Genomic DNA, 27,939 nt, shown 5'->3' with positions numbered 1-27,939 from the left:
AAGCCTGGGGTTTATTCCCCCAAAGCGGGTTCTTGGGCATGACGGCAGACTGTGGCATGATTCTTGTGTGCCAAGAGACTCTTGGTGACCCGCTTGGCCAAGGGGTGGAGGGCGACGTTGTTCTCCTGCACAGCCAAAACAGCCACTGCTTCCCCACGAATTTCAGCAGGACTCAGACACTTCTGCCGAAGGGGAGAAACAGCGCTCCCCCTGCTTGGACTCCTTCATAATTTAGGATGTGGAGTCGGAGAAAAGTGGGAGGTGGAGGCGGAGGAGGCAGGAGCTCTCCATGTTCTCTCTCTAATCAACGCGGAAACAAGCCCAGGTAATTATCTCCTAGAAGGCTCTTGCAGCGCGATGCCCTCAGATCAAGGATATTAAAGATCTAGCCTCTTGAAGCTTGCACGAGGGTGGTGTTCGCCCTCCTTCCCTTCCCCACCGCCCACAGTTCACCCCAGCTCCGCTCCTTCGGTTTCTTTTCCAGCTCAGCTCACAGAAAAAAAAAACCCTCCTCATTCCGGATCTCGGTCGACATTGGCCGTCTTCTTCCAGCTTATCAGCTGGACTGCACCCTGTTTGTGGGGCTGCCCTTGGAGACGGTTCAGAAACTTAGCCTATTGCAACTGGCATTTCCTTCAATGACCACCGGAAACCCCTTACCTGTAGTCCTGGCTCTCCCTTCAGCCCTTGTGGTCCTGGTGGTCCAGCCGCGCCCATCTGACCAGGTGAGCCCGTCTGCCCTTTGAAGCCCCCCAGACCGGGCACCCCCTTGGAACCCTGAAAATCCCAAAAATGACATCCTTTCAGAATTCAAGCCACTGAATCCCACCTTGTTGACACTAGCAGGGTTACCAAAACCCAGTTAATAATAGCCACTTTGGAGGGGGGAGGTACTCTATGATGTGACACCCCACAAAAGCCCCTCCCCTCCCCAAATCCAGCCCTCCTGAGGAACTCCCCTCCCCACAGCTGCGGTCGAATGGACATTGCCCCTACTTGGCTATTATAATATTATTATATGCTTCCTTTGTGTAACTTTGCCATCTGATAAACAACGAGAAGAACAGCTGTTTTTTTTTTGTACCCCACTTTTTACTACCCGAAGGAATCTCAAACAACTTTCCCTTCCTCTTCAACTTTCCCTTCCTTCCACAACAGACACGGGCTATGAGCTGAGGTAGGTGTGGATGAAGCTCTGGGAGAACAGACCTAAGAGAACTGTGACTGGTCCAAGGTCACCATCCGGGTGCAGGTGGAGGGGGGAGAATTAAACCCGGCTCTCTGTTAGGATTGTTAGAAAACCCTGTCATAAATTAGCCTGAGTTTCTCCATGACAGTTAGATTGACCTTTGCCGCTTGGTGCCTGGGAGCTCCAGGCCCCTACATCATGCATGCTTGTTAAAAGTGAAACTATGTTGATGTAGCCATTATCTCTGAATGTTCCTTTCCTTGAGGCCTCTCGGCTGGGCCAGCTTCTGGTAACCATAACACCTTATCTAAGCCTGAAGACAGCCAAGGACATGTGAAAGTAACACTGTTTTTAATTGTATCTGTCTCCTCTTCCTTCCTCCCCTCCCTTGGGAACTTTCAAGTTTTGGGCGGGAGAACTGTATTGATAAGGTGAAGCAAATCTGTCCTCAGGCAGATTTGACTTCTCTAGTCTAGGTGTATGAAGAACTTCTCAATAAAACTTTCTATTTCAAAGAAGTTGGTTGTGAGTCCTTGCAACGTCTGACACTCTCCAGATTAGAGACCACGACGCCATGCTGGCTCTTGAGAAGAAGAGTTGGTTTTTATACCCTGCATTTTTACTACCTTACAATCCCCTTCCCTTCCTCTCCCTCCCTCTGAGAGAACTGTGACTGGCTCAAGGTCACCCAACTGGCTGCATGCGGAGGAGTGGAGAAGCAAACCTGGTTATCCAGATTAGAGGCTGCCGCAATTAACCACTTACTCCGCCCTCCACATCTGTATTCTTGGTGCTTGGGGGGCAGCGGTGGGAGGGCTTCTGGAGGTCTAGGCCCACTGTTTTTGCCACAGGGCACCTCTATGCCCAGTTGTTGGACCTACAGAAGACCTGGTTGGCCACTGTGTGAGTCAGGATGCTGTACTAGATGGACCACTGGTCTGACTCAGCAGGGCTTTTCTGATGTTCTTAGGAAGACCTCAGCATCTAAGTCCTGATGTTGACCCTCCAGAAGAACTGGTTGGCCGCCTTGGGAGACAAGAGGCTGGACTGGATGGGCCCTCCCTGGCCTGACCCAGCAGGGCTCTCCTGATGCTCTTAGGAAGGCCTCGGCCTCTAACTCCTGATGTTGATCCTGCAGAAGAACTGGTTGGCCGCCTTGTGAGACAGGAGGCTGGACTGGATGGGCCCTCCCTGGCCTGACCCAGCAGGGCTCTTCTGATGTTCTTAGGAAGGCCTCGGCCTCTAACTCCTGATGTTGACCCTGCAGAAGAACTGGTTGGCCGCCTTGTGAGACAGGAGGCTGGACTGGATGGGCCCTCCCTGGCCTGACCCAGCAGAGCTCTTCTGATGTTCTTAGGAAGGCCTCGGCCTCTAACTCCTGATGTTGACCCTCCAGAAGAACTGGTTGGCCGCCTTGGGAGACAAGAGGCTGGACTGGATGGGCCCTCCCTGGCCTGACCCAGCAGGGATCTCCTGATGCTCTTAGGAAGGCCTCGGCCTCTAACTCCTGATGTTGACCCTGCAGAAGAACTGGTTGGCCGCCTTGTGAGACAGGAGGCTGGACTGGATGGGCCCTCCCTGGCCTGACCCAGCAGGGCTCTTCTGATGTTCTTAGGAAGGCCTCGGCCTCTAACTCCTGATGTTGACCCTGCAGAAGAATGGGTTGTCCACCATGTGAGACTGGTAGACTCCAATCTGACCCGACGAGTCGCTTTTCATGTTCTTGTGGAGGTCCTTGCAGTCCGATGTAACTCCATCCCCCTAAATTTTGCAATCCACCTTGATGCTTATCAAGAAATGCCGTCAAGCTCTCAATGACTTCTTAAAACCAAAATGAAAACAAAATTTATCTCTCTCCTTCCGCCCCGGCTCCGCTGCTGTGCCCGGACTGACGCATCCGAGGGAGTTTACTTCTGCAAATTATTTATACAGAATGATGATTAAGTTAGACCTCACTTAACTTCCTCTTTGCTGAACTAAATAAGTAATGCGTCCAGAGATTTCTTCTCTCTCTTTCGAGAAAAAAAGAAGAAGAAGAGGACAGCTCTATAAATAGGAGTCTATCCATCTTGGAGGAAGCCCCTTTGGTGAGAAGATGTTGACACCCCTCTTCCGGAGAGAAGCCCTGACAAGAACGGGAGACTCTGAGCCGGTCCGGTCTCGGAAAACTGGATGATTAAGGGGAGAGGCCCTGCTGATGATGGATGGGCCATGCGGACTCAAAAGCTCTGGCTTTCTCCATTTAATACAAATGGCCCCCGGTGACTTGCGGTGGAATTATTAAAAAAAGAGGGCAGACAAAGAGAACGATGGCCAACGTGGGATGATCAGAACAATTAGCAAGGAGACGGGAAAGGAGGCAGAAGAGCCGCCTCTCAGGCACTGCAGGCGACCTGGAAAACGGATTTAGAGGGAGGCAAAGTTATTTATTCATTTATTGCAGGCCTTTTCAGCCAGGGTTTCGGGGATCCCTGGGAGTTCTTGATTGCTTTGGAAGGCTTTCCTGAATGGGTGGGAGTTAATTAACGTTTAATATATTTGCAAAGTTTGTTAAGCATTTATCGAGTGAGATGACCATATGTGGTCATGTTGACCTGCCCCCCTGTCCCCCAAAATGGCCAATGATGGACCTAGAAGGGGAGGGAAGGGGCGGGGCCCCGGGTGGGCATGTCCACAGCTCTACTTCCCAACCATATTCTGCAGGATTGCATCACTTCTGGGGTTTCTCAAAGCCCGAAGGACATTTCAGGGGGTTCTCAATTCTTAAAAAGTCGAAGAATGTTGATTTATTGGCTTTGTTTGGACCCCTCCCGTCTCCCCAGTGGGTGCCCACATTAGCTTAAATCATTCTCCTCTCCTCTGTTTTAACCTCACAATGATCCTGCGAGGTAGGCTAGGCTGAAAGAGGGTCACCCAGCGAGCTTCCATGGCATGAACAGGAATTTGAACCTGGGTCTTTAAGATAGTAATCCAACACTCTTAACCACAGTATTAACCCACCCTAAGCTACAAACAGAATGCCTGAACCTCATTTAGGGGTTGAGAAGTTAGTTGAAGGCACCACTCTAGGCTTCCCACCCTCCAGTGGGATCTGGAAAACTCCTGGCATCACAACTCTTCTTCAGATGACAGGGATCAGTTCTCCTGGAGAAAATGGCTGGTCATTGATCCTGCTCAAAACCCGCCTCCCCCCCCCCCCTCCCGGATTTCATCCCAGAATGTCCGGGAATTTCCCAACACAGTTGGCAAGCCCAGGTTGCTGTCCAATTCACTCCCACGCCTGACCCAACAGGAACAGACTGGCCTCCCCAGCAGGGTCATGGTGAAGATTGCCGCTTAATAACAAAGTCACAGAACCCTTGCAAAGCGGAATAAATAAATAAACTAGCCGGGCGGCTTGGAGTTATTTGGTAAGCAGATTCCAAATGGGTATAATACCCACCCTCCACAGCTGGGGTAGTCCAACTGCGGCCCTCCAGATGTCCATGGACTACAATTCCCATGAGCCCCTGCCAGCGAATGCTGGCAGGGGCTCATGGGAATTGTAGTCCATGGACATCTGGAGGGCCGCAGTTTGACGACCCCTGCTCTCCAGCATCCACTTCCTCCGGGGGAACTGATTTCTGTTGCCGGGAGATGAGTTGTAAAACTGGGAGGCAGCCATTTGGGGTCCGAGTCCGAATGTCTAAGCTGCCCACAGGCTCAAAAGGGCCGGGGACCCCTGTGCTAAGTCACCCTTTGAGGTGTGTCGTTGTATGGGCTATGATCTGAGGAAGAAGGATGAGGAACACAGAAATCCACAAGGGAAGGTCTGGCCTTAATCCAGCGAAAACCACAGGCATGCCGTGGGTGAAAAACAGTGCAAGCTTTCCGGCAGGACTTGATTCCATCGTGGCTGGGAAGCTTAATTAATGGTTCTTGTGCCGCGTCTTTTTGATTCTCTCCTGAAGCAAGCTAACTTTCCTTGTCCGCAGAGAGTTAAAACGGATTGTATCAGGCATGGCTCCGTTTTAAATCCTCTTGAATGTTGCTGTTAGACAGTCCAACCCTCTGTCTTGCTTCTATGCTGAAAAGTGTTCCTCTTGTTCCTTTTTTCATTGGCTCCGGAGTGCTAGAGATAGGCAGTAAATATCATTTCAGCTCATCTTCTAATCCATTCTTTTCATAAACGCCCAATTTCTTGCTCATCTTCCCAAGTTAACACCTTTGTTTTGCAAAATGCCAGTAATGCATTTCATTCCGGAACAATTTCTAGCACATTTAAGTCCTGCACCCAATAAAGGTAGCAGCACGGGGGAAGTTGAATCCCATTTGAGCTTTATCATAAAGGGGTAAAGAAATTAGCTCTGATTCCCATGGAAAATAGGTCCACTTTAGGCCCATGGGCCTGGCTCAGGGGGTAGGCAAGTTACTTAGAGTATAATACCATACAGTCCCCTGTGGTGTCCTGGTTAAGAGTGGCAGCTTCTAATCTGGTGAGCTGAGTTTGATTCCCTGCTCCTCCACATGCAGCCAGATGGGGGACTTTAGACTTGTCACAGTACTGTCAGAGCTGTTCCCACAGAGCAGTTCTCGCAGAGCTCTCTCAGCCCGATCTACCTCACAGGGTGCCTGTTGTAGGGAGAGGGAAGGCAATTATAAGCCGCTTTGAGACTCCCTTCAGGTAGACAAAAGCCGTGTATAAAAACCAACTCTTCTTCTTCCTCGAAAGTGGCCATTTTTTTCACGGGGGGAACTGATCTCTATCACCTGGGGATCGGTTGTAATCCCAGGAGATCTCCAGCTGCAACCCTAATATTATGTTAGAACTGACCTGGAGCTATCCAGCGCCTCTGGCTTGCCTTGCCTACGTGGGAAAATACAACTGAAAGTCCAAAGCAAAACGAGACATTTCTCCTAATGCGGAAACGGCCAGAGAGAAACTCTGTTTAATCAACAGCACTTCTTCAATAATGCAGCCTTTTATAACAATTATGAGCAGCGATGGCATTTTAAATGAAAATTGATTCCATTGTTCTATCTTTTTGGCCAGGCAGCAGGATTTGCAAGCCATCAAGGGATAATGGCCAAACAAGACACTCCTCAGAGGAAACCGGGCTTGAGATGGATGGCCTTTGCCAAGTGAAAACGATGCCTGTATTTCAGCAAAGCTATCTAATGTCGTTAACCGTGACTGATGGATGTTGGAGGACGAAATAACCTTTTGCAATGCGATTTCAAGAGCACCAACCTTTTCTCCTTTCTGGCCCCCGATTCCCTGGGGCCCCTCTGCGCCGGACTCTCCTTGCTCGCCCTATGCAAAGATCACAGCGACCGTTACGGACTAAGTACATTTCTGCAAGGTCTCACCAGAAAGTGCCGAATTGCACATGACACACAAACTGTAAACGTCAAAAATCCCCATGGTAGCTACCTCCAGGGCAGGGGTCTCCAACATGGGCACCTTGTTAAACCAAGGCTTCAAGGTACCAGGAAGTGCTGTCAGTTGGCCACGCCTCCCTGCCAGGAAGTAAGAGGTGCCTCAGGCGGCAAAGATTGAAATGGCCAGGGCCACTCCCCTTCCCATCCCCTCCAGGCCCATCATTGGCCACTTTGGAAGGGGGTGGGTCAACCGGCCTAAATAAGGGCGTTTTTTTTTTTTTTTTAATTAAAATCCCTTTTTCTTTCACAGGGTGGGAAAGTTGTTTCTCTTCACAATAAATCTATTCTATTTCTTAGAATCATAGAATAATAGAGTTGGAAGGGATCTCCTGGGTCATCTAGTCCAACCCCCTGCACTGTGCAGGACACTCACATCCCTATCGCTCATCCACTGTCACCTGCCACCCCCTTGAACCTTCACAGAATCAGCCTCTTCGCCAGATGGCTATTCAGCCTCTGCTTAAAGATGGAGAACCCACCACCTCCCGAGGAAGCCTGTTCCACTGAGAAACAGCTCTGACTGTCAGGAACTTCTTCCGGATGTTTAGATGGAACTTAGAATCACAGAATCATAGAATTGGAAGGGATCTCCTGGGTCATCTAGTCCAATGCTCTGCACTATGCAGGACATCCACAACCCTATCGCTCAACCACTGTCACCTGCCACCCCCTTGAACCTTCACAGAATCATAGAATCATAGAATAATAGAGTTGGAAGGGACCTCATGGGTCATCTAGTCCAGCCCCCTGCATCCCATTGGTTCTGGTTCATGCAAACTATTCAAATATTGAACAGGGGGTTGGATGCGAAGGTCCATAGGCTTCTTCCAACTCTATGATTCTCTTATTCCGTCAACAAGAACCTGGTTGCAGTTTCCATATTTATAGTATGGATGCCTGCTTAATTAGGCACGTTTGCACCTTTCACAACTGACAGAGCTGCACATGGATTTTGTTACTGAAGCAAAAGCACATCTTGCATCCGGGGAAAGTATGGATCAGCCCTTAAAAGGTTGAGTTATAATTCTAGTACACAACAAGAACCTTTGAAATGGGAAGACAGAGACAGTTTTTCTTCTTACCTTGGGTCCCAGCAGCCCGTCCGTCCCAGGTGTTCCTGGTTTCCCTGGGCTACCCTTCTCCCCCTGTCAAGGAAAGAAAGTCACTGGTCGGGATTAATGGGACAAGAAACCGTCTTGCAAGTCCATTTCAGATATACAAAGAGTTAAACCATAGAATTTTGGCCAACTCCTAGAGGGCCACTGTTAACGTGATTACATCATTTCCCCTCGTGCCGGAAGTGATGTCATCACATTGCGCTGCCAGCAAGGGAGTCTCCCGGCAGCTGCCAGCTTTATGCTAGTAATCCTAAATGGGTCTTAGCGCACTAGGGTTGCCCCACTGAATTGTGCTGTGGGGAGGAGGGATTAGTGGCGGGGTTGGGGAACTCACTGACATTCTGACATCACCAGGAAATGATGTCAGCGTGCAGGAAACATTGGGTGTGATGTCCTGGCTTTTGGGCAAAACTACCATAGAGCTTTGCCCCAACTCAGAGGGAATACAGACAAATAGGCTCATGGCTACTAACAATATTTTCAAAATTTGTACAGAATAAAGTAATGTACGTTGCTTTATTGTAGTATAAAATCCAACCAGAACGGTTTCTAGATATATCCCGTTTTCAAAGGATAATTTTCCTCAGTGGTTGTCCTAAACATAAATACTCAAAATCAGTACCTTTTAACATATATAATTAAAGCTATACTCTACCTCTCACTTGTAAGTATAATGGTAATCCAGATAGATAATTCAACACCTGAAAAGGAGATGAACCTAAAATCATTAAATGTTCTATCTCACTAAATTTATTTATGTTTAGGACAACCACTGAGGAAAATGACCTGTTCTTAGATAGCCAGTTCTAGATGTTGAACCTGAAGTTGTTTATTTTTAATTGTTTTAATTGTATTTTAATCAAATTGAGGCACGGAGGTAAGGAGGAAAGAGGGCAGAGCACCCAAGATCTCACCTTGATCCCATCCGAACCCGGGGGTCCTGTCCGGCCTGGCAAGCCGCGAAAACCCTGAGGACGAATTGCGCCCAGTCAGTAAAAAGGAGCTATTTTTTATACGCCACTTTTCATTACCGGAAAGAGCTCCAGATCAGCTTACAACCACCTTTCCTTTCCTTTCCCCACAACAGACACCCTGTGAGGGAAGTGAGGCTGAGAGAGCCCTGAGATTACTGAAGAAGAAGAAGAAGAAGAAGAAGAAGAAGAAGAAGAAGAAGAAGAAGAAGAAGAAGAAGAAGAAGAAGAAGAAGAAGAAGAAGAAGAAGAAGAAGAAGAAGAAGAAGAAGAAGAAGAAGAGTTGGTTCTTATATGCCGCTTTTCTCTACCCGAAGGAGGCTCAAAGCGGCTTACAGTCGCCTTCCCTTTCCTCTCCCCACAACAGACACCCTGTGAGGGAAGTGAGGCTGAGAGAGCCCTGAGATTACTGAAGAAGAAGAAGAAGAAGAAGAAGAAGAGTTGGTTCTTATATGCTGCTTTTCTCTACCCGAAGGAGGCTCAAAGCGGCTTACAGTCGCCTTCCCTTTCCTCTCCCCACAGCAGACACCCTGTGAGGTGGGTGAGGCTGAGAGAATTGCTCTGAAAGATGGACCGAGGCCACCCAACTGGCTGCATGTGGAGCCCGTACCTTTGAGCCTTTGCGCCCGACGTCCCCGGGGGTGCCGGCATCGCCCTTTCCCCCCTAAGCAGAAAGACCACAGTTAGTACATGGGCACAGCAAAGAACCTGAAATGCTTGTCTCTGAATGGGATTGCCTTGAGAATTAAATGTTGCCCTGATTCCAACGGAGAGCACCGTTCGGCCTGTTCTAGCAGCGCTGGCTCCAGATTGAGGACCGAATCAGGTTCAAAATGTTGGTTCTCACCTCAAAAGCCTGAGACATTTTTATCTGGGAGACCACCTCTATGTCCCCCCACCCACATTAAAATCTAGCAAGCAAAACTGGCTCAAGATTCCTACCCCCAAAGCTCCGTTTTGCAGGCCCTACGGAAAGCAGAAAGCTCTCAGGGGGCCCGCAGCTCTTCCAGGAGGTCATTCTACCAGGTGGGGGCCAGGACTGAAAAGGCCCTGGCCAAGGCCTCACAACAACCCTGCGAGGTGGAACACTGCCAAGTGAAACCAGGGCTTTTAAGACAGAGCTGTTCTGCCACGCCAAGGGCTGAGACCAGGACATAACTTCAAAATCCTGCCCCCCCCCCACACACACCAAAAGCACCTAAAATACCGATTAAGACCATCACTGGTTATAAAGGATGCACTTTACGGGCTCCATCAGCAGCTAATGTAAGGATTTTATATGTCATTTTATCATTTTACGTTACATGTCCTCTATAAAAACTGTCACGAACCACCCTGAGCCCTCTGGTAAAGGGCAGCACACAAATGGAAAAATAAATATATATTACGATGTGGTGTCTACAGTTGGCTGCCGGCCGTGATTGGTTTTTCTCACCAACAACGTATGGATTTGGGGTTGCCAGCTTTGGGGTGAGATTTCGTGGAGATTTGGGGGCGGAGCCTGGAGAGAGTGGAGTTTGGGAAGGGGAGGGGTGACTGAATCCATCTGGGGTTGGAATAAAAGCTCCGAGCAGTTTAAACCCTGGTTAGCGTGGAAAACATTAAGTCAAGAAGGGAGGGAAAAGTCCAACCTCCTACTCACCGCTTCCCCTTTCTGCCCCTGCAGGCCTCGATCTCCCTTCGACCCCTTCACGCCGTTCTTCCCATTCAGTCCCGCGGTGCCCTGCAGAGAGAGAACTGTCTTTCTCCAATCTCTGCGCCTGGAGAAAACTAGTCTTCCTTCCTTCCTTCCTTCCTTCCTTCCTTCCTTCCTTCCTCCCTCCCTCCCTCCCTCCCTGTCACCTCTTTTCCTCCCTCCCTCCCTCCCTCCCTTTTCCTTTCCTTTCCTTTCCTTTCCTTTCCTTTCCTTTCCTTTCCTTTCCTTTCCTTTCCTTTCCTTTCCTTTCCTTTCCTTTCCTTTCCTTCCCTTCCCTTCCCTTTCCCTTTCCCTTCCCTTCCATTTCTAGCCCACCAGTCTCCAGAGACTACTGGTGGGTTACAGTATATAAAACCACAAATCCCCCCCCCCCCCCGCCCGGCCGCCATCCTCTCAGCAATCTACCCCAGGGTGGAGTGAAGAGGAGCCTTGTGGCTGTTAGCCCTGGCAGAAGAGCTTTTCTCTTTGCTTTAGGATGCTTAGGGCTGATCCTGCCTTGAGCAGGGGGTTGGACTAGATGGCCTGTATGGCCCCTTCCCACTCTACGATTCTGTGATTCTATGATTTACAGTGCAGTCCTTTGAAAGCAGGCGTTTGGGGAAAATTGCATTAAAAGAATGTGTCATCATATCTGACAGCTCTGGGCTCAATAATGCAAACGGAGTCCTTGTACTGATAAGTGAAAACCTCAGGTAACCACTGCCGGATTACTATATTTCTCACGGGGTTATTTCTTCTTGTTTTGCATATGTCCACCTCCGTGACCTCTTTTGGTTACTGCTGCCGCTTGGAGGGTGGCAACCCTACCTGCGGAGTGCCACGAGACGCTTCTTGTTTTGGGAAGCCTTGATTCAAACTCCGATTTGTGAGGACAACAGGATGCCCTCCCTGGGCAAAGGGAGGTTGTTGAGCAATTTGTTTAATTGGAACAAATTGGAATGAGTTTGAACTTCCTAAACCGGACAGAGGGAGAGGCGCATAAGTGAGTTGATCTAGCCCTGCCCATCAGGAAGGGGCTTAGAATAATAGAATTGTAGAATCCTAGAGTTGGAAGGGACCTCCTGGATCATCTAGTCCAACCCCCTGCACTGTGCAGGACGCTCACCACCCTCTCGCACCTCCACTGTCACCTGCCACCCCCTTGAACCTTCACAGAATCAGCCTCTCCATCAGATGGCAATCCACCCCCTGTGTTTAAAGATTTCCAAAAATGGAGAACCCACCACCTCCCGAGGAAGCCTGTTCTACTATTTGTTTCCTCCTGTCTCGACTTCTCCAGATTCTCCGCCGCACAGCAGCTCCAAAGCAGTCGTGAGAGCCAAGAAGTAAACACGGAGGCGCAGGGTTTGCGAAGAAGACGCCCTGGCAAAATTGGGCTGGGAACAGCGTCTGCTCCAAACGTGCCTCTCCGTATCCGCCTTTCTTCTGGGGCCTTAAGAATTCTGTGACGCCCCGTCTCGGAGCCGATTCAGAGATAATGAGGGGGAATGAATGAGCTCCCCAATTTCAGAGCGTGAATCAACAGCACTTAATGGCGTGCATCAATTTCCAGCCATTTGCCGGAGGAGAAATGTATGCTCATTTTATTGGGGCTTTTAAAAAAGAAAAACCACTCAAATGGCATATTGTTATTTGAAAAACGGGTCCTCACACTGACATTTTGTAAAGGAATCCAATTGTTTGGGAATTGAAGGCAGTTGCCAACCCTGGGTAAGGAAATTCCAGGAGATCTGGGGGATAAAGCCCCAGGAAAGGAGAGGAACTTCCGTGGGGCATAAGGGCAGGGGGCCCACCCTCCAGAGCAGCCAATTTCTCCAGGGGAATTGATCTCTATCACTCGGAGATTGGTCATAATTCCATAATGAGGCTGCCAACCATTTACTAGGATTGCAGTGTCCGAAGAGCTGCAGAAGAAGAGCTGGGTTTTCTGTACCCCGCTTCTCACTTTGCAAAGGAGTCTCAAAGTGGCTGACTATCATGTAACCTTCCTCTCCCCACAACAGGCGCCCTGGGAGGTGGGTGAAGCTCAGAGAGCTCTGACAGAACTGTGATTGGCCCGAAGTCACCCAGCAGGCCTTATGTGTTTCAAATCAGCCGACCATCAGAAGAAGAAGAAAGAGTTGGTTCTTATATGACCATCACCTACCCTTCCTCTCCCCACAACAGGCACCCTGGGAGGTGGGTGAAGCTGGGAGAGCTCTGAGAGAACTGTGAGTGGCCAAAAGTCACTCAACAGGGCTTGTGTATTTCAGATCAGCTGAAAATAACCTGCCCTTCCTCTCCCCACAACAGGCACCCTGGGAGGTGGGTGAAGCTGAGAGAGCTCTGAGAGAACTGTGAGTGGCCCGAAGTCACCCAGCAGGCCTTGTGTGTTTCAAATCAGGTGACAATCACCAATCCTTCCTCTCCCCACAACAGGCACCCTGCGGGGTGGTTGAAGCTGGGAGAGCTCTGAAAGAACTGTGAGTGGCCCAAAGTTGCCCAGCTGGCCTTGTGTGTTTCAGATCAGCTGACAATCACCTATCCTTCCTCTCCCCACAATAGGCACCCTGGGAGGTGGGTGAAGCTGAGAAAGCTCTTAAAGAACTGCGAGTGGCCCAAAGTCACCCTCTCCCCACAACAGGCCCCCTGGGAGGTGGGTGAAGCTGTTAAAGGGGCAGTCTCCTATTAATCAGGCTGACTTTGAAAACAGCCATCCTTAGCTGCAACCTGATTCAAAGAAACCCTGGGCCGGGGTGGGGGCGGTTGTGGAGGGGAACAGGGCATGTTTTGGGTGGGGCATTGCCTCTCACCCCCCCTGTGGTTACAGGCCTGATCTGAACAAACTGCCAATTTAACCCAGCAGGGTCATTCTGAACAAACTGCCAATTTAACCCAGCAGGGTCATTCTGATATATGCTTTCAAAGGACCATAAGGAGGACTTTCAAACTCACGGCCAATCCTGGCAGACCGGGCTCCCCGAGCTCTCCCTGTCGGCAAAAGAAAACAGACAAGACAATCAATGCTCAGAAGTGAGGCTCGGTTTGCAAGCACAGACTGTATCCAAACTGTTCAGACAAGGCAGTCTGGGGCTGGGGGAAGCCAGTGCTAAATTTCCACGTTACCGGACTGCAGGTGGCCCGGACAGATTCTCACTCCAAATCCAAATCCTCTTTATTACGGTACTAGACCAGTAATCAAATTACAAAACCCATAAAAGAATCACTGATAGAGTCTAAAATTTCAAACATTCCAGCTATATTTCAAGCAATTGAGACTATCTCTACCTAGTTTGCTCTGAATCCCCCCAGCTCTTCCTTGTTTTGATCGCTCTCCAAGCAAATCTGGGCACAACAGAAGTTATTTCTGTGCGTTTGTCTGACAACATGTCTGTGATCGCCTCTGAGTTGGGCTTATTCTGTGGGGATGGTACAAGTTCTCTCCTGAATTGATCATATAACCCAGGGATTGTCTATCAGCTTCGGCAGCCAATTTGCTTGCAGTCCGGGGAGATTCTCGCTGCGAGGGGGGGGGAGGGTGGTGTGGCACCCGGGCCGCCGTCTCCCCCCCACCCTGCAGGCAACCCCCCAGCCTTACAAAGGTTGGGGGCCGCTGGTATAACCAACACTGGAGTTTTAAATATTCTGATGTCTCAATGCTCCCATCCCGGCAGATGCATAAATGATCACAGACGGGTATTTTCTTTTAATAAGCCTTCCCTTCAAATCGATGAGAGAAGGACAGATGTCCTTGGCCGGACCGGTCATTACTGGTACTTGGTTTTGTTCCACTCAGTGGAAATTTGGGCGATGAAGACGGTCCTCTCGAGGAATAGTCATGGCTGACTCCTATAGAAGTGCAGCCCTCTCCGGTTGGCGGGGGATGAAAGATGGAGCGGATGACTCCTTGCAGTGCACCTCTGCCGTTTTGGGTAGGTGGGATCCTGTGACTGGTCACCTGCTCTCCTGGCAAAGCTGAGGCAGAGTTTGATTGATCGGTAGCTCTGTCAGAATCTCCCGGGATTGGTGAGCGTGTGGTCTGCTCCACAGAGTTGTTAAAAAGTGGTTCGGGAACAGGAGGAGAGGAGAATTGACTTGCATCCACACGGATATGGATTGATTCATGGATGGTCGAAGGCTTTCATGGCCTGAGTCAACTGCCTGTTGTGGGTTTTCCAGACTATGTGGTCATAGAATCCTAGAGTTGGAAGGGACCTCCTGGGTCATCTAGTCCAACCCCCTGCACTAGGCAGGACACTCACAGCCCAATTACTCCTCCACTGTCACTTGCCAACCCCTTGAGCTTTCACAGAATCAGCCTCTCCGTCAGATGGTTGTCCAACCTCTGTTTAAAAATCTCCAAAGAGGGAGAACCTACCACGTCCCGAGGAAGCCTGTTCCACTGAGGAACCACTCAAACTGTCAGGAACTTCTTCCGGAGGTTTAGACGGAATTTCTTTTGAATTAATTTCATCCCCTTGGTTCTGGTCTGGGGCAAGAGAGAACAACTCTGCTCCATCCTCTGTATGGCAGCCTTTTAAATACTTGAAGTGATAGTTTTAGTTCCTGATGTTTTGCAAGTAACTGTGGCTGGAATCTAAGAGGTAAGACATGGCAAGAAGAGAATCTCTCTATGCCAAAGAGTGGAGTGTGCAAATAGTTTCTGGACATTTTATTTACTTCTTGGAGGATGTGTGTGTCTTATCCTGTCTTTTTCAGCAGTTCCCAGGAGATGGGATGGAACTAGGAGGTGATTTTCCTGTGGCTATGTGGAGTTCATTAGCAACAGTTGGTTCTTATATGCTGCTTTTCTCTACCCGAAGGAGTCTCAAAGTGTCTTCCAATCATCTTCCCTTTCCTCTCCACACAACAGACACCCTGTGAGGGAGGGGAGGCTGAGACAGCCCTGATATTATCGTCAGAACAACTTTCTCGGTGCTGTGGCGAGCCCAAGGTCACCCAGCTGGTTGCATGTGGGGAAGCGTGGAATCAAACCTGGCTTGCCAGATTACAAGTCCGCACTCCTAACCACTACACCAAGCTGTCTGGGAAGTGTTTTTCCATTGTCTGGGTGGAGTTCATTAGCAAGCCCAGTAAGAACCGTTTTCCCCGTGTCTGGGTGGAGTTCATTAGCAAGTCCATTAGGAAGTGTATTTCCTGTGCCTGACTGAAGTTCATTAAAATTATTAGACCACAGACACAGCCTAGAAAACCCACAACAGGCAATTGTTACATGGCTTTGCCATTACTTCACTTTGTTAGGTGTACAGTTGCCAGCTCCGTGGTTTGGAAATTCCTCAAGATCTAGGGGTTGGAGCCTGGAGAGGCAGAGACTTCAGCAGGGTATAATGCTACACAGCCCACCCTGCAAAGCAGCCATTTCCCCCCAGGGGAATTCTGAAGATCACGTTTAATTCGGGGAGATCTGCAGGGCCAAGTTGGAGGGTGGCAACCCTAACCGGCTTGTTCAAACCAGAGAAATTGCAGGACTGTCATTTACTTGGCCTAAAGCTCCACACAGCCCAGCCTGGACTGCCGTGTGAACATCTGTACCATTTTACTGACCTTCTGTCCCACTGGTCCTCGTGAGCCAAACAGCCCCATAGCCCCTTTCACGCCTGCCTCTCCCTTCACCCCCTAAAGGAGAAAGAAAAGAAGCAGAAAGAGAAGGGGGAAAAAAAGAGATTAAAATGTTTGATTTGTACACCGGGGCCTCATCTGCACACAATAGATAATGCACTTTCAATGCACTTTAGAAGTGGATTTTCCTGTTCTGCACAGGAAAATCCAGCTGCCAAAGCACATTGAAAGTGCATTATCTATTGTGTGCAGACTAGGCCCAGGAAGAGGTGACTGGCGACCGTTCTACCCACTGCACAAAGACCTCCAGCTACCTTAACGTCTCCCTCCCTTAACGTCTCCCTCCAAAGACTTAAAACCCCCAAGGCAATCAGAGTATAAAAGAAATTTTAAGTGGAGAATTTCCCAGCAGAACCAGATCCCTTGGGTCGGTATATTTCTTCCTGAGCTTGAAGGACAGGAAGATCTAGGCGTGTTGACACCCCGGGTACCTTCTCTCCTGCCGGTCCATCCTCCCCTTTCTCGCCTTTGTCCCCATCGAATCCCGGAGGGCCTCTGTCCCCCTGTGGAGCAAGACAGACGATCTCTTTCAGTTGCCTGCATCATCAACTTTACTGTGTCCCCAGAGATATCACTACATCCGTTTTCTGCAGGGGAAATTGTGGGCGTTACAAAAAATCATTCTGAAGCCAACAATTATTTTGTTTTACTTATTTATTTACTTCACTTGCACCCTGCCTCTCTTCCCACTGGTGACTCTAAGGGATTTGCATCATCTCCCCCGTTTTATTTATTCATACTTATTTATTTATTTTTGGATTTATAACCCGCTGCTCATGAGCCTCTTGTGGCGCAGAGTGGTAAGGCAGCCGCCTGAAAGCTTTGCTCATGAGGTTGGGAGTTCGATCCCAGCAGCCGGCTCAAGGTTGACTCAGCCTTCCATCCTTCCGAGGTCGGTAAAATGAGTACCCAGCTTGCTGGGGGGTAAACGGTAATGACTGGGGAAGGCACTGGCAAACCACCCCGTATTGAGTCTGCCATGAAAACGCTAGAGGGCGTCACCCCAAGGGTCAGACATGACTCGGTGCTTGCAGAGGGGATACCTTTACCTTTACCTTTAACCCGCTGCTCTCAGAGACCGGCTCGCAGTGGGTCACAACAAATAATCCAACAATAAAACCCCATAAAATACCCATTAAAAATCCCAATCAACAATATCATAAACCCCAGCAGATGGCAAAATGTCATATGGGAGAAACCTTAAGAGGACGGCATAGGAAGTCCAGATGTCCAGTGCCCATCTCAAGGGGAACCCATGATGCCACCTGCTTCAGCACTGGCCCCGACCATATACCTGGCGGAAAAGCTCCATTTTGCAGGCCCTACAGTAAGCAGAAGGTCCTGAGGGCCAGGAAGGGCCTGAGGGCCAGGAGCTCTTTCCACCAAGTGGGGGCTGGGAATGAAAAGGCCCTGGCCTTATTTGAGGCCTCCCAACAACCCTGCAAGGTAGGCTCAGTCATAATTAAGTTACCTATGGTCAAGCCTTATCAACCACCATTCGTTCATCCTCCCTCGCCAGCCTTTGTCTTCCCAAATGTAAACTCCAGGCCCAGATTTTAGCTTGGGATGCTTGAATCATAATTTTGCCATTGCTCTGCTGAGAAGTGACGTTTCCAGGATGCCACCCTCCTCCTTCCAGCGTGCAGAAGGCAACCATCACAATCTGAGTGGATAAGCGACAGGGACGCAACGCCACTCACCTGCTCTCCTTTGATCCCTTTGTAGCCCTGCGGCCCAAAGATCCTCATGGGGTCTCCCTGTGACACAAGGAGGGAACAGAGGTAGTCCTGATATTAGGCAGCTGCATTGAGCAAGTCAGATAACTCCTGCAAAACCTTTATAACTCCCCCCACCCCCGAGAATTAAGGTCTTTGGTTCATCCTCTGCTCAGCGTCCCCAGCCTGAAATCGGCTTTGGCCCCAGCAGGCTGCTTCCAGGAGAGATCGGGGCCCTGCGGGGCTTAAATCAGTTCTGCAGGGCCTGTTAGACAGAGCTATTCCATCTGGGTTATAGTCGAGGCCCAAAATAACATCCACCGATAAGTCAGCCGTAATTAGAAGAAGAAGAGTTGGTTCTTATATGCCGCTTTTCTCTACCCGGAAGAGTCTCAGAGCAGCTTCCAGTCGCCTTCCCTTTCCTCTCCCCACAACAGACACCCTGTGGGGTGGGTGAAGCTGTTATTACTGAAGAAGAAGAAGAAGAGTTGGTTCTTCTATGCCACTTTTCTCTACCCAAAGGAGTCTCAAAGCGGATTCTAGTCGCCTTCCCTTTCCTCTCCCCACAGCAAACACCCTGTGAGGTGGGTGAGGCTGAGAGAGCCCTGATATTCCTGCTCGGTCAGAACAGCTTTATCAGTACTGTGACAAGCCCAAGGTCACCTAGCTGGCTGCACGTGGAGGAGGAGCAAGGAATCAAATCAGGCTCACCAGATTAGAAGTCTGCGCTCCTAACCACTACACCAAGTGAAGGGAATGAATCTGTCAACATTGGGGACAAACGGACAAATGCAGTCAACTGAGACCACGTTTTCCATGGCATAAGCTTTTGAGAATCAAAGCTGCCTTTATTAGCTCTGACAAAATGTGTTGACACTTTGAAAGCTGATTGGCACTTCTAAAATGCTGCTAGCTCTCAGAGCTGATATCCCTGGCCAATCCAGCTCAACCACCTAAAATGACATTATTTGCACAGAATATCCTTTGGCTTTATATCTCCTTCCCTAGTTTTTTCTTTTTCTTCCTTGGCCACAGCACAGCGTGACCCAGCAATGAAAAGCAGCCACTTAGAGCCGTTCATATTCATGATACGGTTCTCTGAATTGCGTTCTCAGCTGCAATACTAGGCGGGGGTCTTCTATTCCCATTTTGCAGATGGGAAACCGAGTCTGCGAGAGACTCCCCTCAAGAGCATGCAGCAGGCCCTTGGGTGGAAAGCTTCCCGTCCACTTGAACAGCTCCACCTTTTCCCCTTTGCTTCCATAGTTTGACTACACCAGGGGTAGTCAAACGGCGGCCCTCCAGATGTCCATGGACTACAATTCCCATGAGCCCCCTGCCAGCGAATGCTGGCAGGGGCTCCTGGGAATTGTAGTCCATGGACATCTGGAGGGCCGCCGTTTGACTACCCCTGGACTACACAGTGTAGTAAACTTCCCAACAGGCGCAAAAAGTTTCTAGTTATGTAGCAAGGAGAAAAGCTTGTGGGGGGAGGGTGGAAGAGAGAATTCTTCCACCATTGCTCAGAATAGGGTTGCCAACTTCCAGGTGTTGGCTGGAGATCTCCCAGGATGACAATTGCTCTTCAGGTGACAGGAAATCATTCACCTGGACAAAACAGCCACTTTGGCAGGTGGATTCTGTGGCATTATAGCCCACGGATGTCCCTCCCAGGCCCCCCGCCCTGCAAACTCCAGGTATTCTCCAACCCGGATGCAGTGTGGTTTTGTGGTTAAGAGCAGTGGCTTCTAATCTGGCGAGCTGGGTTTGATTCTCCCCTTCTGCTCCCCATGCAGCTTGCTGGGGGATCTTGGGCCAGTCACAGTTCTGTTAGAGCTGTTCTCACAGAGCAGTTCTGTCAGGGCTCTCTCAACCCCACCTGCCTCACAGGGTGTCTGTTGTGGGGAGAGGAAAGGAATGTGATTGCAAGCCTCTTTGGGCAGTGAAAACTGGGGAATAAAAACCAATTCTTTTTCAGAGCTAGCAGCTTTGGTTCAAAATGAAAGCTGGGGAAGGAAGATTCACTATCCCTGAGCAGAAATCCACAAACAGGAGGGATTTGAACTCTGTAGAGCAGGGGTAGTCAAACAGCCGCCCTCCAGATGTCCATGCAAATGCTGGCAGGGGCTAATGGGAATTATAGTCCATGGACATCTGGAGGGCCGCAGTTTGACTACCCCTGGTGTAAAGGCTTTTGTAGAGGCTTTTGAACTAGGGTGCTGGAGAAGACTCTTGCGAGTCCCTTGGACTGCAAGGCGAACCAACCGGTCAGTCCTAGAGGAGATCAGCCCTGAGTGCCCCTTAGAAGGCCAGATCCTGAAGATGAAACTCAAATCCTTTGGCCACCTCATGAGAAGGAAGGACTCCCTGGAGAAGAGCCTAATGCTGGGAGCTATTGAGGGCAAAAGAAGAAGGGGACGACAGAGAATGAGGTGGCTGGATGGAGTCACTGAAGCAGTAGGTGCAAACTTAAATGGACTCTGGGGAATGGGAGAGGACAGGGAGGCCTGGAGGATCATTGTCCAGGGGGTCGCGATGGGTCGGACACGACTTCGCACCTAACAACAACAACAAGGGATTTGAACCAACATCAAGACTATCCTAATCCGGAATTGTTAACCACTACATCATCCTGGTTCCTGTTTTTGGAACAAAAAATACCCCAGTACTCTGAAACGCTGGTTTTCAGAAGAAGCAGGGACAGGACAATGTCTGCTTCCAAACCCACCATGTCACGAGTCTGCCATGTGCGTGGGCAGGGACCCTTCCTGGCACACACGGAACAGCAGACGATTCGGACCACTGATTACCCCCACCTGCTTATAACCACCCAGTCCTAAAGTAGACATGGCAAGAACCGACCAAGGACGAACTTGCAAACAAATAACGTACTAACTAAACCCTCCAGTTAACAAATCCCCCGCAAAACGCAGTGCAATCCACCTCCCTGCTGCTTATGCTTTATTCAGGCCTCCTTCGGAGACGACATTACGCATTCCTGAAGGGTGCGAAGAAGCTGCTCTTCCGGCAGGAGAGACTTTCAGCATTCATTTGCAGCTCTCACCAAGCCCTCTCTGAATGCCGGAGACAAATTGGCCATAATGTTGGAAACAGAGCATGACTCAAAGAGCAACACTGCCTCCGACTCTTGTTTTCCCAAAACTTTCGTTCCCGTCATGCTGGCTTGGAGGCGGTGGGGAGTCGAGCGGAACTTTTGCTTCTTAATGAATCTAAGCGTTGGGGCGGCTGCCTCCTTTCTTATGGGGTTCCGCTTAGCAGCACTCAATGTTGCACATCCCGGATGTTGGTAAAGGCAGGAAACCCGGAACCATATAACAGGCGGAACTGCGGCCTGTTCATAGAATCATAGATTCATAGAACCATAGAGTATGGTAGGGGCCATAGAGGCCATCTAGTCCAACCCCCTGCTCAACGCAGGATCAGCCCTAAGCATCCTAAAGCATCCAAGAAAAGTGTGTATCCAACCTTTGCTTGAAGACTGCCAGTGAGGGAGAGCTCACCACCTCCTTAGGCAGCCTATTCCACTGCTGAACTACTCTGACTGTGAATTTTTTTTCCTGATATCTAGCCTATATCGTTGTACTTGAAGTTTAAACCCATTACTGTGTGTCCTCTCCTCTGCAGCCAACAGAAACAGCATCCTGCCCTCCTCCAAGTGACAACCTTTCAAATACTTAAAGAGGGCTATCATGTCCCCTCTCAACCTCCTTTTCTCCAGGCTGAACATTCCCAAGTCCCTCAACCTATCTTCATAGGGCTTGGTCCCTTGGCCCCAGATCCTCTTCGTCGCTCTCCTCTGTACCCTTTCAATTTTATCTACGTCCTTCTTGAAGTGAGGCCTCCAGAACTGCACACAGTACTCCAGGTGTGGTCTGACCAGTGCCATATACAAGGGGACTATGACATCTTGCGGTTTTGATGTGATGCCCCTGTTCAGCCCTTTCCTTGCTGATTTTATGGTGACAGACCTCAGGTGGGGGGGAGGTGGAAGAATTTCTGGAATTACAACAGATCTCTGGGCAACATGGATCATTCCCCCTGGAGAAAATGGCCAACCTAGGCCTAGTCTGCACACAATAAATAATGCACTTTCAATGCACTTTAGAAGTTTCCAGTTCTGCACAGAAAAATCCAGCTGCCAAAGGACATTGAAAGTGCATTATTCTATGTGTGCAGACTAGGCCCTACTCTGACTGGCAGTAGCTCTCCAAGGTCCTGCAGCATCCTCTGGATGAAGATTGGTTCCATATTACAAGACACTTACTGGACACTCAAAGTGCTCGCCTTGACCGGGGCCTGTTTTCGAAACATGAGAGGCCTCAGATAGTTTTATCTGGCCTTCTGGTCCACAGAATTGACTATATCTCCATAGTGTCCTGAATACATCTTTTTAAGTAAAGGAGCCAACTGGCTTTGGCAGTTCTTGTATTTATGGCATAATTTTCTGGAATTACAACAGATCTCTGGGCAACGGGGATGATTCCCCCTGCAGAAAATGGCCGTTTCCAAATGCAAATTCCAAGGCGTACCATTGATTTTAGGCGAAATTCCTCCTCAGATCCCCTCCATCACAGGCACAGCCCCCAGATCTCCCAGCCAGAGCTAGCAACCCTTGAATTTCCTGGTATATGCCCTGCACCATCTACACCATGCTAGAAGGTGGGGAGATGGGGTATCTTGTAGGTTTCCAAGACCAACAAAGGGGTCCTCATCTTTTGAACAGATCATCTTGGAATGGCAGGGGAAATGCTGAAGAAATTGCTGTTTTCTTGTTCCTGTCTTGTCCAGGTCGAAAATCCCCTAGGGAGACAGTTGGCCTAAGAATGCCCCCCCCCACATCTCAATGCCAGTGCACCTACAGCAATTCTCAATAGGTGTAGAAGGCGATTGTATACTTTGATGCTATTCCTTCCTCGGTCTTAACTGCACTGGCCTTTTGAAGCTCATTTGGCATGGTTTTTTAAAAAGCAATCTGCACCTGACCTCAATTTCCACTCTCCCCCCCCCCAACCCAATCTGCACTCATCTGGATTGACTCTGGAGTCACACTACTTATTCCCCGGCATATCTGAGAGTAGATTTTCTCCACTTCATCAGAGAAATGCAGGCCCATGGCTCTGTCTTCCGGGTACAGATGTACTTCCTCTTTTGGATTTTCTCCCCCTCCCCCCAGAACCCCAGCCACACCACCCAACACTGACATTGTATAGAGATCTCTTCTAATTTAGCTGTTTTATGAAATGAGCAGAGCTTTCACTTCTGGGCTTTGCGTTTTAGTGCATTTCAATGCTTCCTTCATTTTATCTAAACTTTTATGCTGTAGAAGCATTTTTCCTGCTTTACCAGCCCCCTAAAGTAATGTGATAATGTCAGAAATTGAGCCCCAGCTTCTTCTTCTTCCTCCCCCTCCCAGTCTCCATGAGCTTCACACCGCTGGAATGGGGGCAGGAGGGGGAGATGCTCACCAGGGCTCTTTTCCCTTGCCTTTCCCCTCCCATCTTGGCAATTGCTTTTTTTAACTGAAGGGGACGCTTAATGCTGTATTTAAAAATCAATTGTAAGGAGCCATTTCATTTCATTCTTTAAAGGCAATTTTTAAAAACCGTCCGTGAACCTCATGAACAGGACCCACAGGCAACAAACTTCAATGAGTTTATAACTCCATGAGTTCAAGATTCAAGTGGGTTGCTGTGTTGGTCTGAAGCAGCACAACAAAACAAAATCAGAGCCCAGTGGCACCTTTAAGACGAACCAAAGTTTATTCACTGCTTATAAACCTTTGTTGGTCTTAAAGGTGCCAGTGGGCTCTGATTTTGTTTCCATGAGTTCAAGTCTATGTGGGTCTGAATATTTCTTTCTTATCGGCGTCACTCGGAGGCTGTCCACTAGACACCATAGGGCAGAGGTAGTCAAACTGTGGTCCTCCAGATGTCATAGAATCATAGAATCATAGAGTTGGAAGGGGCCACACAGGCCATCTAGTCCAACCCCCTGCTCTACGTAGCATCAACCCTAAGCATCCTAAAGCAATCCATGGACTACAGTTCCCATGGGCGTCTGCCAGGGTTTGCATAGGATGACGCTTCTGTCAGTCAATCCAGCCATTTAGCCTATTCCCCCCCCCCCCCAGCGTTTTCACAGAATCACAGAATCATAGAGTCGGAAGGGGCCATACAGGCCATCTAGTCCAACCCCCTGCTCAATGCAGGATCAGCCCAGAGCCTCCTCCTTTCTCCTTACCCTTTCTCCTTTGGGTCCAGGAAAGCCAGTATCGCCCTGCAAAACAATAATGATAGAATCTCTTGGTCACGACTATTGCAACACTGTCCTAATACTCTGAGCCGGTTCATCAACAGGTCACTTGTGGGTGGGGCTTCATGTGATAAAACACCAACTTTGCTCACAGGTCCCCGGTTCAGTTCCCGGCATCCCCCCTCTCTCAGGCATCAATGGTTACAGGCTGTTAGGAAGTATAGGGTGCAAAAGATCCATAGAGCAGTAAAGAAACCTCCAGGAAACACTGAACCTCAGGGACTATTTAAATAACAAAATATCACTCAGGATGAAAACCACTTTGAAAAGGAGCTATTGAAAAAGAAAATGTTTTGTGTTTATCCACAACCCGTTTTGGTTTATGTCTGTACATCATAGATATGAAGGCAATATCTACAAAATAAATTAGAAGAATTATAACCATAAAGATTACATTTTTGTACCAGCCAATTGGTTGAAATTTCCTGGTTTCCAGGTGGTGCCTGGAGATCATAGAATCACAGAATCATGGAGTTGGAAGGGGCCATACAGGCCATCTAGTCCAACCCCCTGCTCAACGCAGGATCAGCCCTAAGCATCCTAAAGCATCCAAGAAAAGTGTGTATCCAACCTTTGCTTGAAGACTGCCAGTGAGGGGGAGCTCACCACCTCCTTAGGCAGCCTATTCCACTGCTGAACTACTCTGACTGTGAAAAATTTTATCCTGATATCTAGCCTATATCGTTGTACTTGTAGTTTAAACCCATTACTGCGTGTCCTCTCCTCTGCAGCCAACAGAAACAGCATCCTGCCCTCCTCCAAGTGACAACCTTTCAAATACTTAAAGAGGGCTCTCATGTCACTGTCAGTCTTCAAGCAAAGGTTGGATACACACTTTTCTTGGATGCTTTAGGATGCTTAGGGCTGATCCTGCGTTGAGCAGGGGGTTGGACTAGATGGCCTGTATGGCCCCTTCCAACTCTTTGATTCTATGATTCTATGATTCTATGTCCCCTCTCAACCTCCTTTTCTCCAGGCTGAACAGTCCCCAGGCCCTCAACCTATCTTCATAGGGCTTGGTCTCCCAGATCGACCTCCAGACAACAGAGATCGATTCCCCTGCAGAAAGCGGCTGCTTTTGGAGGATGGATTTTGGGGCATGGCATCCTGCTCAGGCCTGTCTCCCTCCCCAAAACCTGCCCTCTCCAGACTTCACCCCCAAGTCTCCAGAGGTTTTCCCACCCCAGAGTTGGCGAGCTGACGATTGCTGTACTGCCGAGAACACCCAAACCTTGTTGCAGGAGAAAAGGGTCCCTTTTCCTAGGAAAACTGGCCACACTGCTGATGTCTGACTCCTCACCTTCTCTCCTTTCAGTCCCACGACGCCACTCGGCCCCTGAAATCACGAAAGCAAAGAGGATGTTTCAAACCTTGAAGGAAGGATTCTACGGTGGCCATAAGAACTGAGGGATTTTGCTCAGAAAGGAGAATTGCGCCCCAATAACTCAATGCGCTGGGAATTCCCCCCGTTCTTCTCCACGGAGAAAGCCAATTTTGGCCCAAAATCTGCAGAAGCAGCTTTTTAAATTCTGAAATCCGGCATTCCTTCAGCCAAAGAATCATTGCCCTGACCTGATCGGACTCCAGTGCAACAAACCCCTCCTTTGAAGAAGAAGAAGAAGAGTTGGTTCTTATATGCCGCTTTTCCCTACCCGAAGGAGGCTCAAAGCGGCTTACAGTCGCCTCCCGTTTCCTCTCCCCTGTGGGGTGGGTGAGGCTGAGAGAGCTATATATTCAAATCCCCCATAATTCCCCTTGTGGGATCCATCTTGGGCAACAGACCAACAAACAGGCATTAAATTCTCACCACATGTCACTCTTACCATCATGCCGACTGGACCTCGGACTCCCAAAATTCCTTCTTCTCCCTGTCAAAAACAGCCCATGCTTATATCAGTAAAGGTAAAGGTATCCCCTGTGCAAGCACTGAGTCATGTCTGACCCTTGGGGTGACGCCCTCCAGCGTTTTCATGGCAGACTCAATACGGGGTGGTTTGCCAGTGCCTTCCCCAGTCATTACCGTTTACCCCCCAGTAAGCAAGCTGGGTCCTCATTTTACCGACCTCGGAAGGAGGGAAGGCTGAGTCAACCTTGAGCCGGCTGCTGGGATCGAACTCCCAGCCTCATGGGCAGAGCTTTCAGACAGCATGTCGGCTGCCTTACCACCCTGCGTCACAAGAGGCTCATGCTTGTATCAGTAGGTTTTTATTAAAGCGGTTGCTCAGGTACCCCCAACTAACATGGAATGAAGAGCCAGGAAAGAGTCTGAAGGAGGAGAAGGAAGCTGCTAAGAGGCATGCAAACCCTAGAGGATGAAAGAAGGGACACCCACCGTTAAATTCAATCCCAATTATTTAGAGACCTGAGTTTACTTCTAACGCCTTGCCCCCATTAGAGGACCCAACTCTGAAGGCGATTGGAAGCCACTATGAGACTCCTTTGGGCAGTGAATAGTGGGGTATAAAAAGCAACTCTTCTTCTTCTTCTGCAGACTCTTCCCACCAAATCTCCAGTAATTTCCCAAACCTAACAAGGTGTAGTCTTCTCCTAGATTCTTTGAAAGGTCCACCCACAACCTTCAGCTTGTCCCATCTGGCTAGAAGGGATCCTCGGTGAACTCTCATCTGTTATGTCCCTGTAAGGAGGTGTCTGTAAACTACAACAATCACTGCAATAATTATTATTAAGAAATTCAGCTTGGACTCTACGAACACATTCCAGCCAAAAGTGAAAAGTCTGGCTTATAGAGAGCCAGTGTTTAAGAGTGGCAGCCTCTATTTTGGAGAACTGGGTTTGATTTCCTGCTCCTCCTCCACATGCAGTCAGCTGGGTGACTGTGGGCCAATCTCAGTTCTCTCAGAGCTCTCTTAGCCCCACCTACCTCACAGGGTGTCTGCTGTAGGCTGAGGAAGGCGATTGAAAGCCGCTTGGAGACTCCTTCAGGTAATAAAAAGCGGGGTACAGAAAGCTAGAATTTGGTAGCTCCCTAGCTGCCAACTTTGAATCAAACTTAAAAACTCATTGGACAAGATCAGCTGAAAAGCCAGTCTGGATTCCAGGGATGCGATTATTCAGTGTTTGCAGTTTTCAAGAGGTCCAAAAACTACCGCTGAGGTACAGGTACCCATTCATAAACCTGCTGGCCATAATTCCTTGAGCACATCTGTCCTCTACTCTCTAACCTTTAATGTGCCATTTGTATGCCATAATCGTTAATGCGCCAAGTGTGGCCAGATGTTGCTTGTCAATTTTGGAGCCCCGTGCTTCACACTGTGAGGTTTTGTGAGCAGCCAGGCCTCTGGGGAAGACATTTTGGTTAGACTCAGATTCTGGGCTTCCCGAGCCTTGACCTGGACAGCCCAGATGAGCTCAATCTCGTTATATCGGAAAGCTAAGCAGGTTCAACCCTGGCAAATATTTGGATGGGAGACCGCCCAGGAACAGTAGGGGTCATGACACAAAGGCAGGCAATGACAGATCACCCCTGAGCATCCCTTGCCAGCTCGGTGTGGTGGTTAAGAGTGGTGGTTTCTAATCTGGTGAGCTGGGTCTGAATCCCCACTCCTCCACATGCAGCCAGCTGGGTGAACTTGGGCTCGTCACAGTCTTGATAGTGCTGTTCTATCTCTCAGCCTCACCCACCTCACAGGGTGTCTGTTGTGGGGAGAGGAAAGGGAAGGTGATTGGAAGCCACTTTGAGACTCCTTCAGGTAGAGAAAAGTGGCATATAAGAATCAACTCTTCTTCTTCTTCAGTGATATCAGGGCTCTCTCAGCCTCACCCACCTCACAGGGGTGTCTGTTGTGGGGAGAGGAAAGGGAAGGCGAATGGAAGCCACTTTGAGACTCCTTCGGGCAGTGAAAAGAGGCATATAAGA

The 27,939-nt window shown here is 49.2% G+C and overlaps 1 protein-coding gene across 1 annotated transcript in view; it reads right to left on the bottom strand.

Annotated features, from left to right (window-relative positions):
• LOC143838901 (uncharacterized) overlaps positions 1-27,939 on the bottom strand; it is a 146,048-nt gene that overhangs the window by 5,732 nt on the left and 112,377 nt on the right. The window contains exons 70-82 of the mRNA XM_077340803.1: positions 25,886-25,930; positions 25,363-25,398; positions 23,991-24,026; positions 17,715-17,771; positions 16,446-16,517; positions 15,940-16,011; positions 13,330-13,365; positions 10,342-10,422; positions 9,310-9,363; positions 8,643-8,696; positions 7,693-7,755; positions 6,420-6,482; positions 661-777 (exon numbers count right to left, since the gene is read on the bottom strand). Coding sequence (XP_077196918.1) covers positions 661-777; positions 6,420-6,482; positions 7,693-7,755; positions 8,643-8,696; positions 9,310-9,363; positions 10,342-10,422; positions 13,330-13,365; positions 15,940-16,011; positions 16,446-16,517; positions 17,715-17,771; positions 23,991-24,026; positions 25,363-25,398; positions 25,886-25,930 — 786 coding nt within the window. The remainder of the gene's footprint in view (positions 1-660; positions 778-6,419; positions 6,483-7,692; positions 7,756-8,642; positions 8,697-9,309; positions 9,364-10,341; positions 10,423-13,329; positions 13,366-15,939; positions 16,012-16,445; positions 16,518-17,714; positions 17,772-23,990; positions 24,027-25,362; positions 25,399-25,885; positions 25,931-27,939) is intronic.

The sequence above is a fragment of the Paroedura picta genome, chromosome 5 (genome assembly GCF_049243985.1).
Source record: "Paroedura picta isolate Pp20150507F chromosome 5, Ppicta_v3.0, whole genome shotgun sequence".
Classification (NCBI taxonomy): domain Eukaryota; kingdom Metazoa; phylum Chordata; class Lepidosauria; order Squamata; family Gekkonidae; genus Paroedura; species Paroedura picta.
The sequence above is the reverse complement of the archived record's forward strand: the minus strand, read 5'-3'. Positions and strand labels throughout refer to the sequence as shown.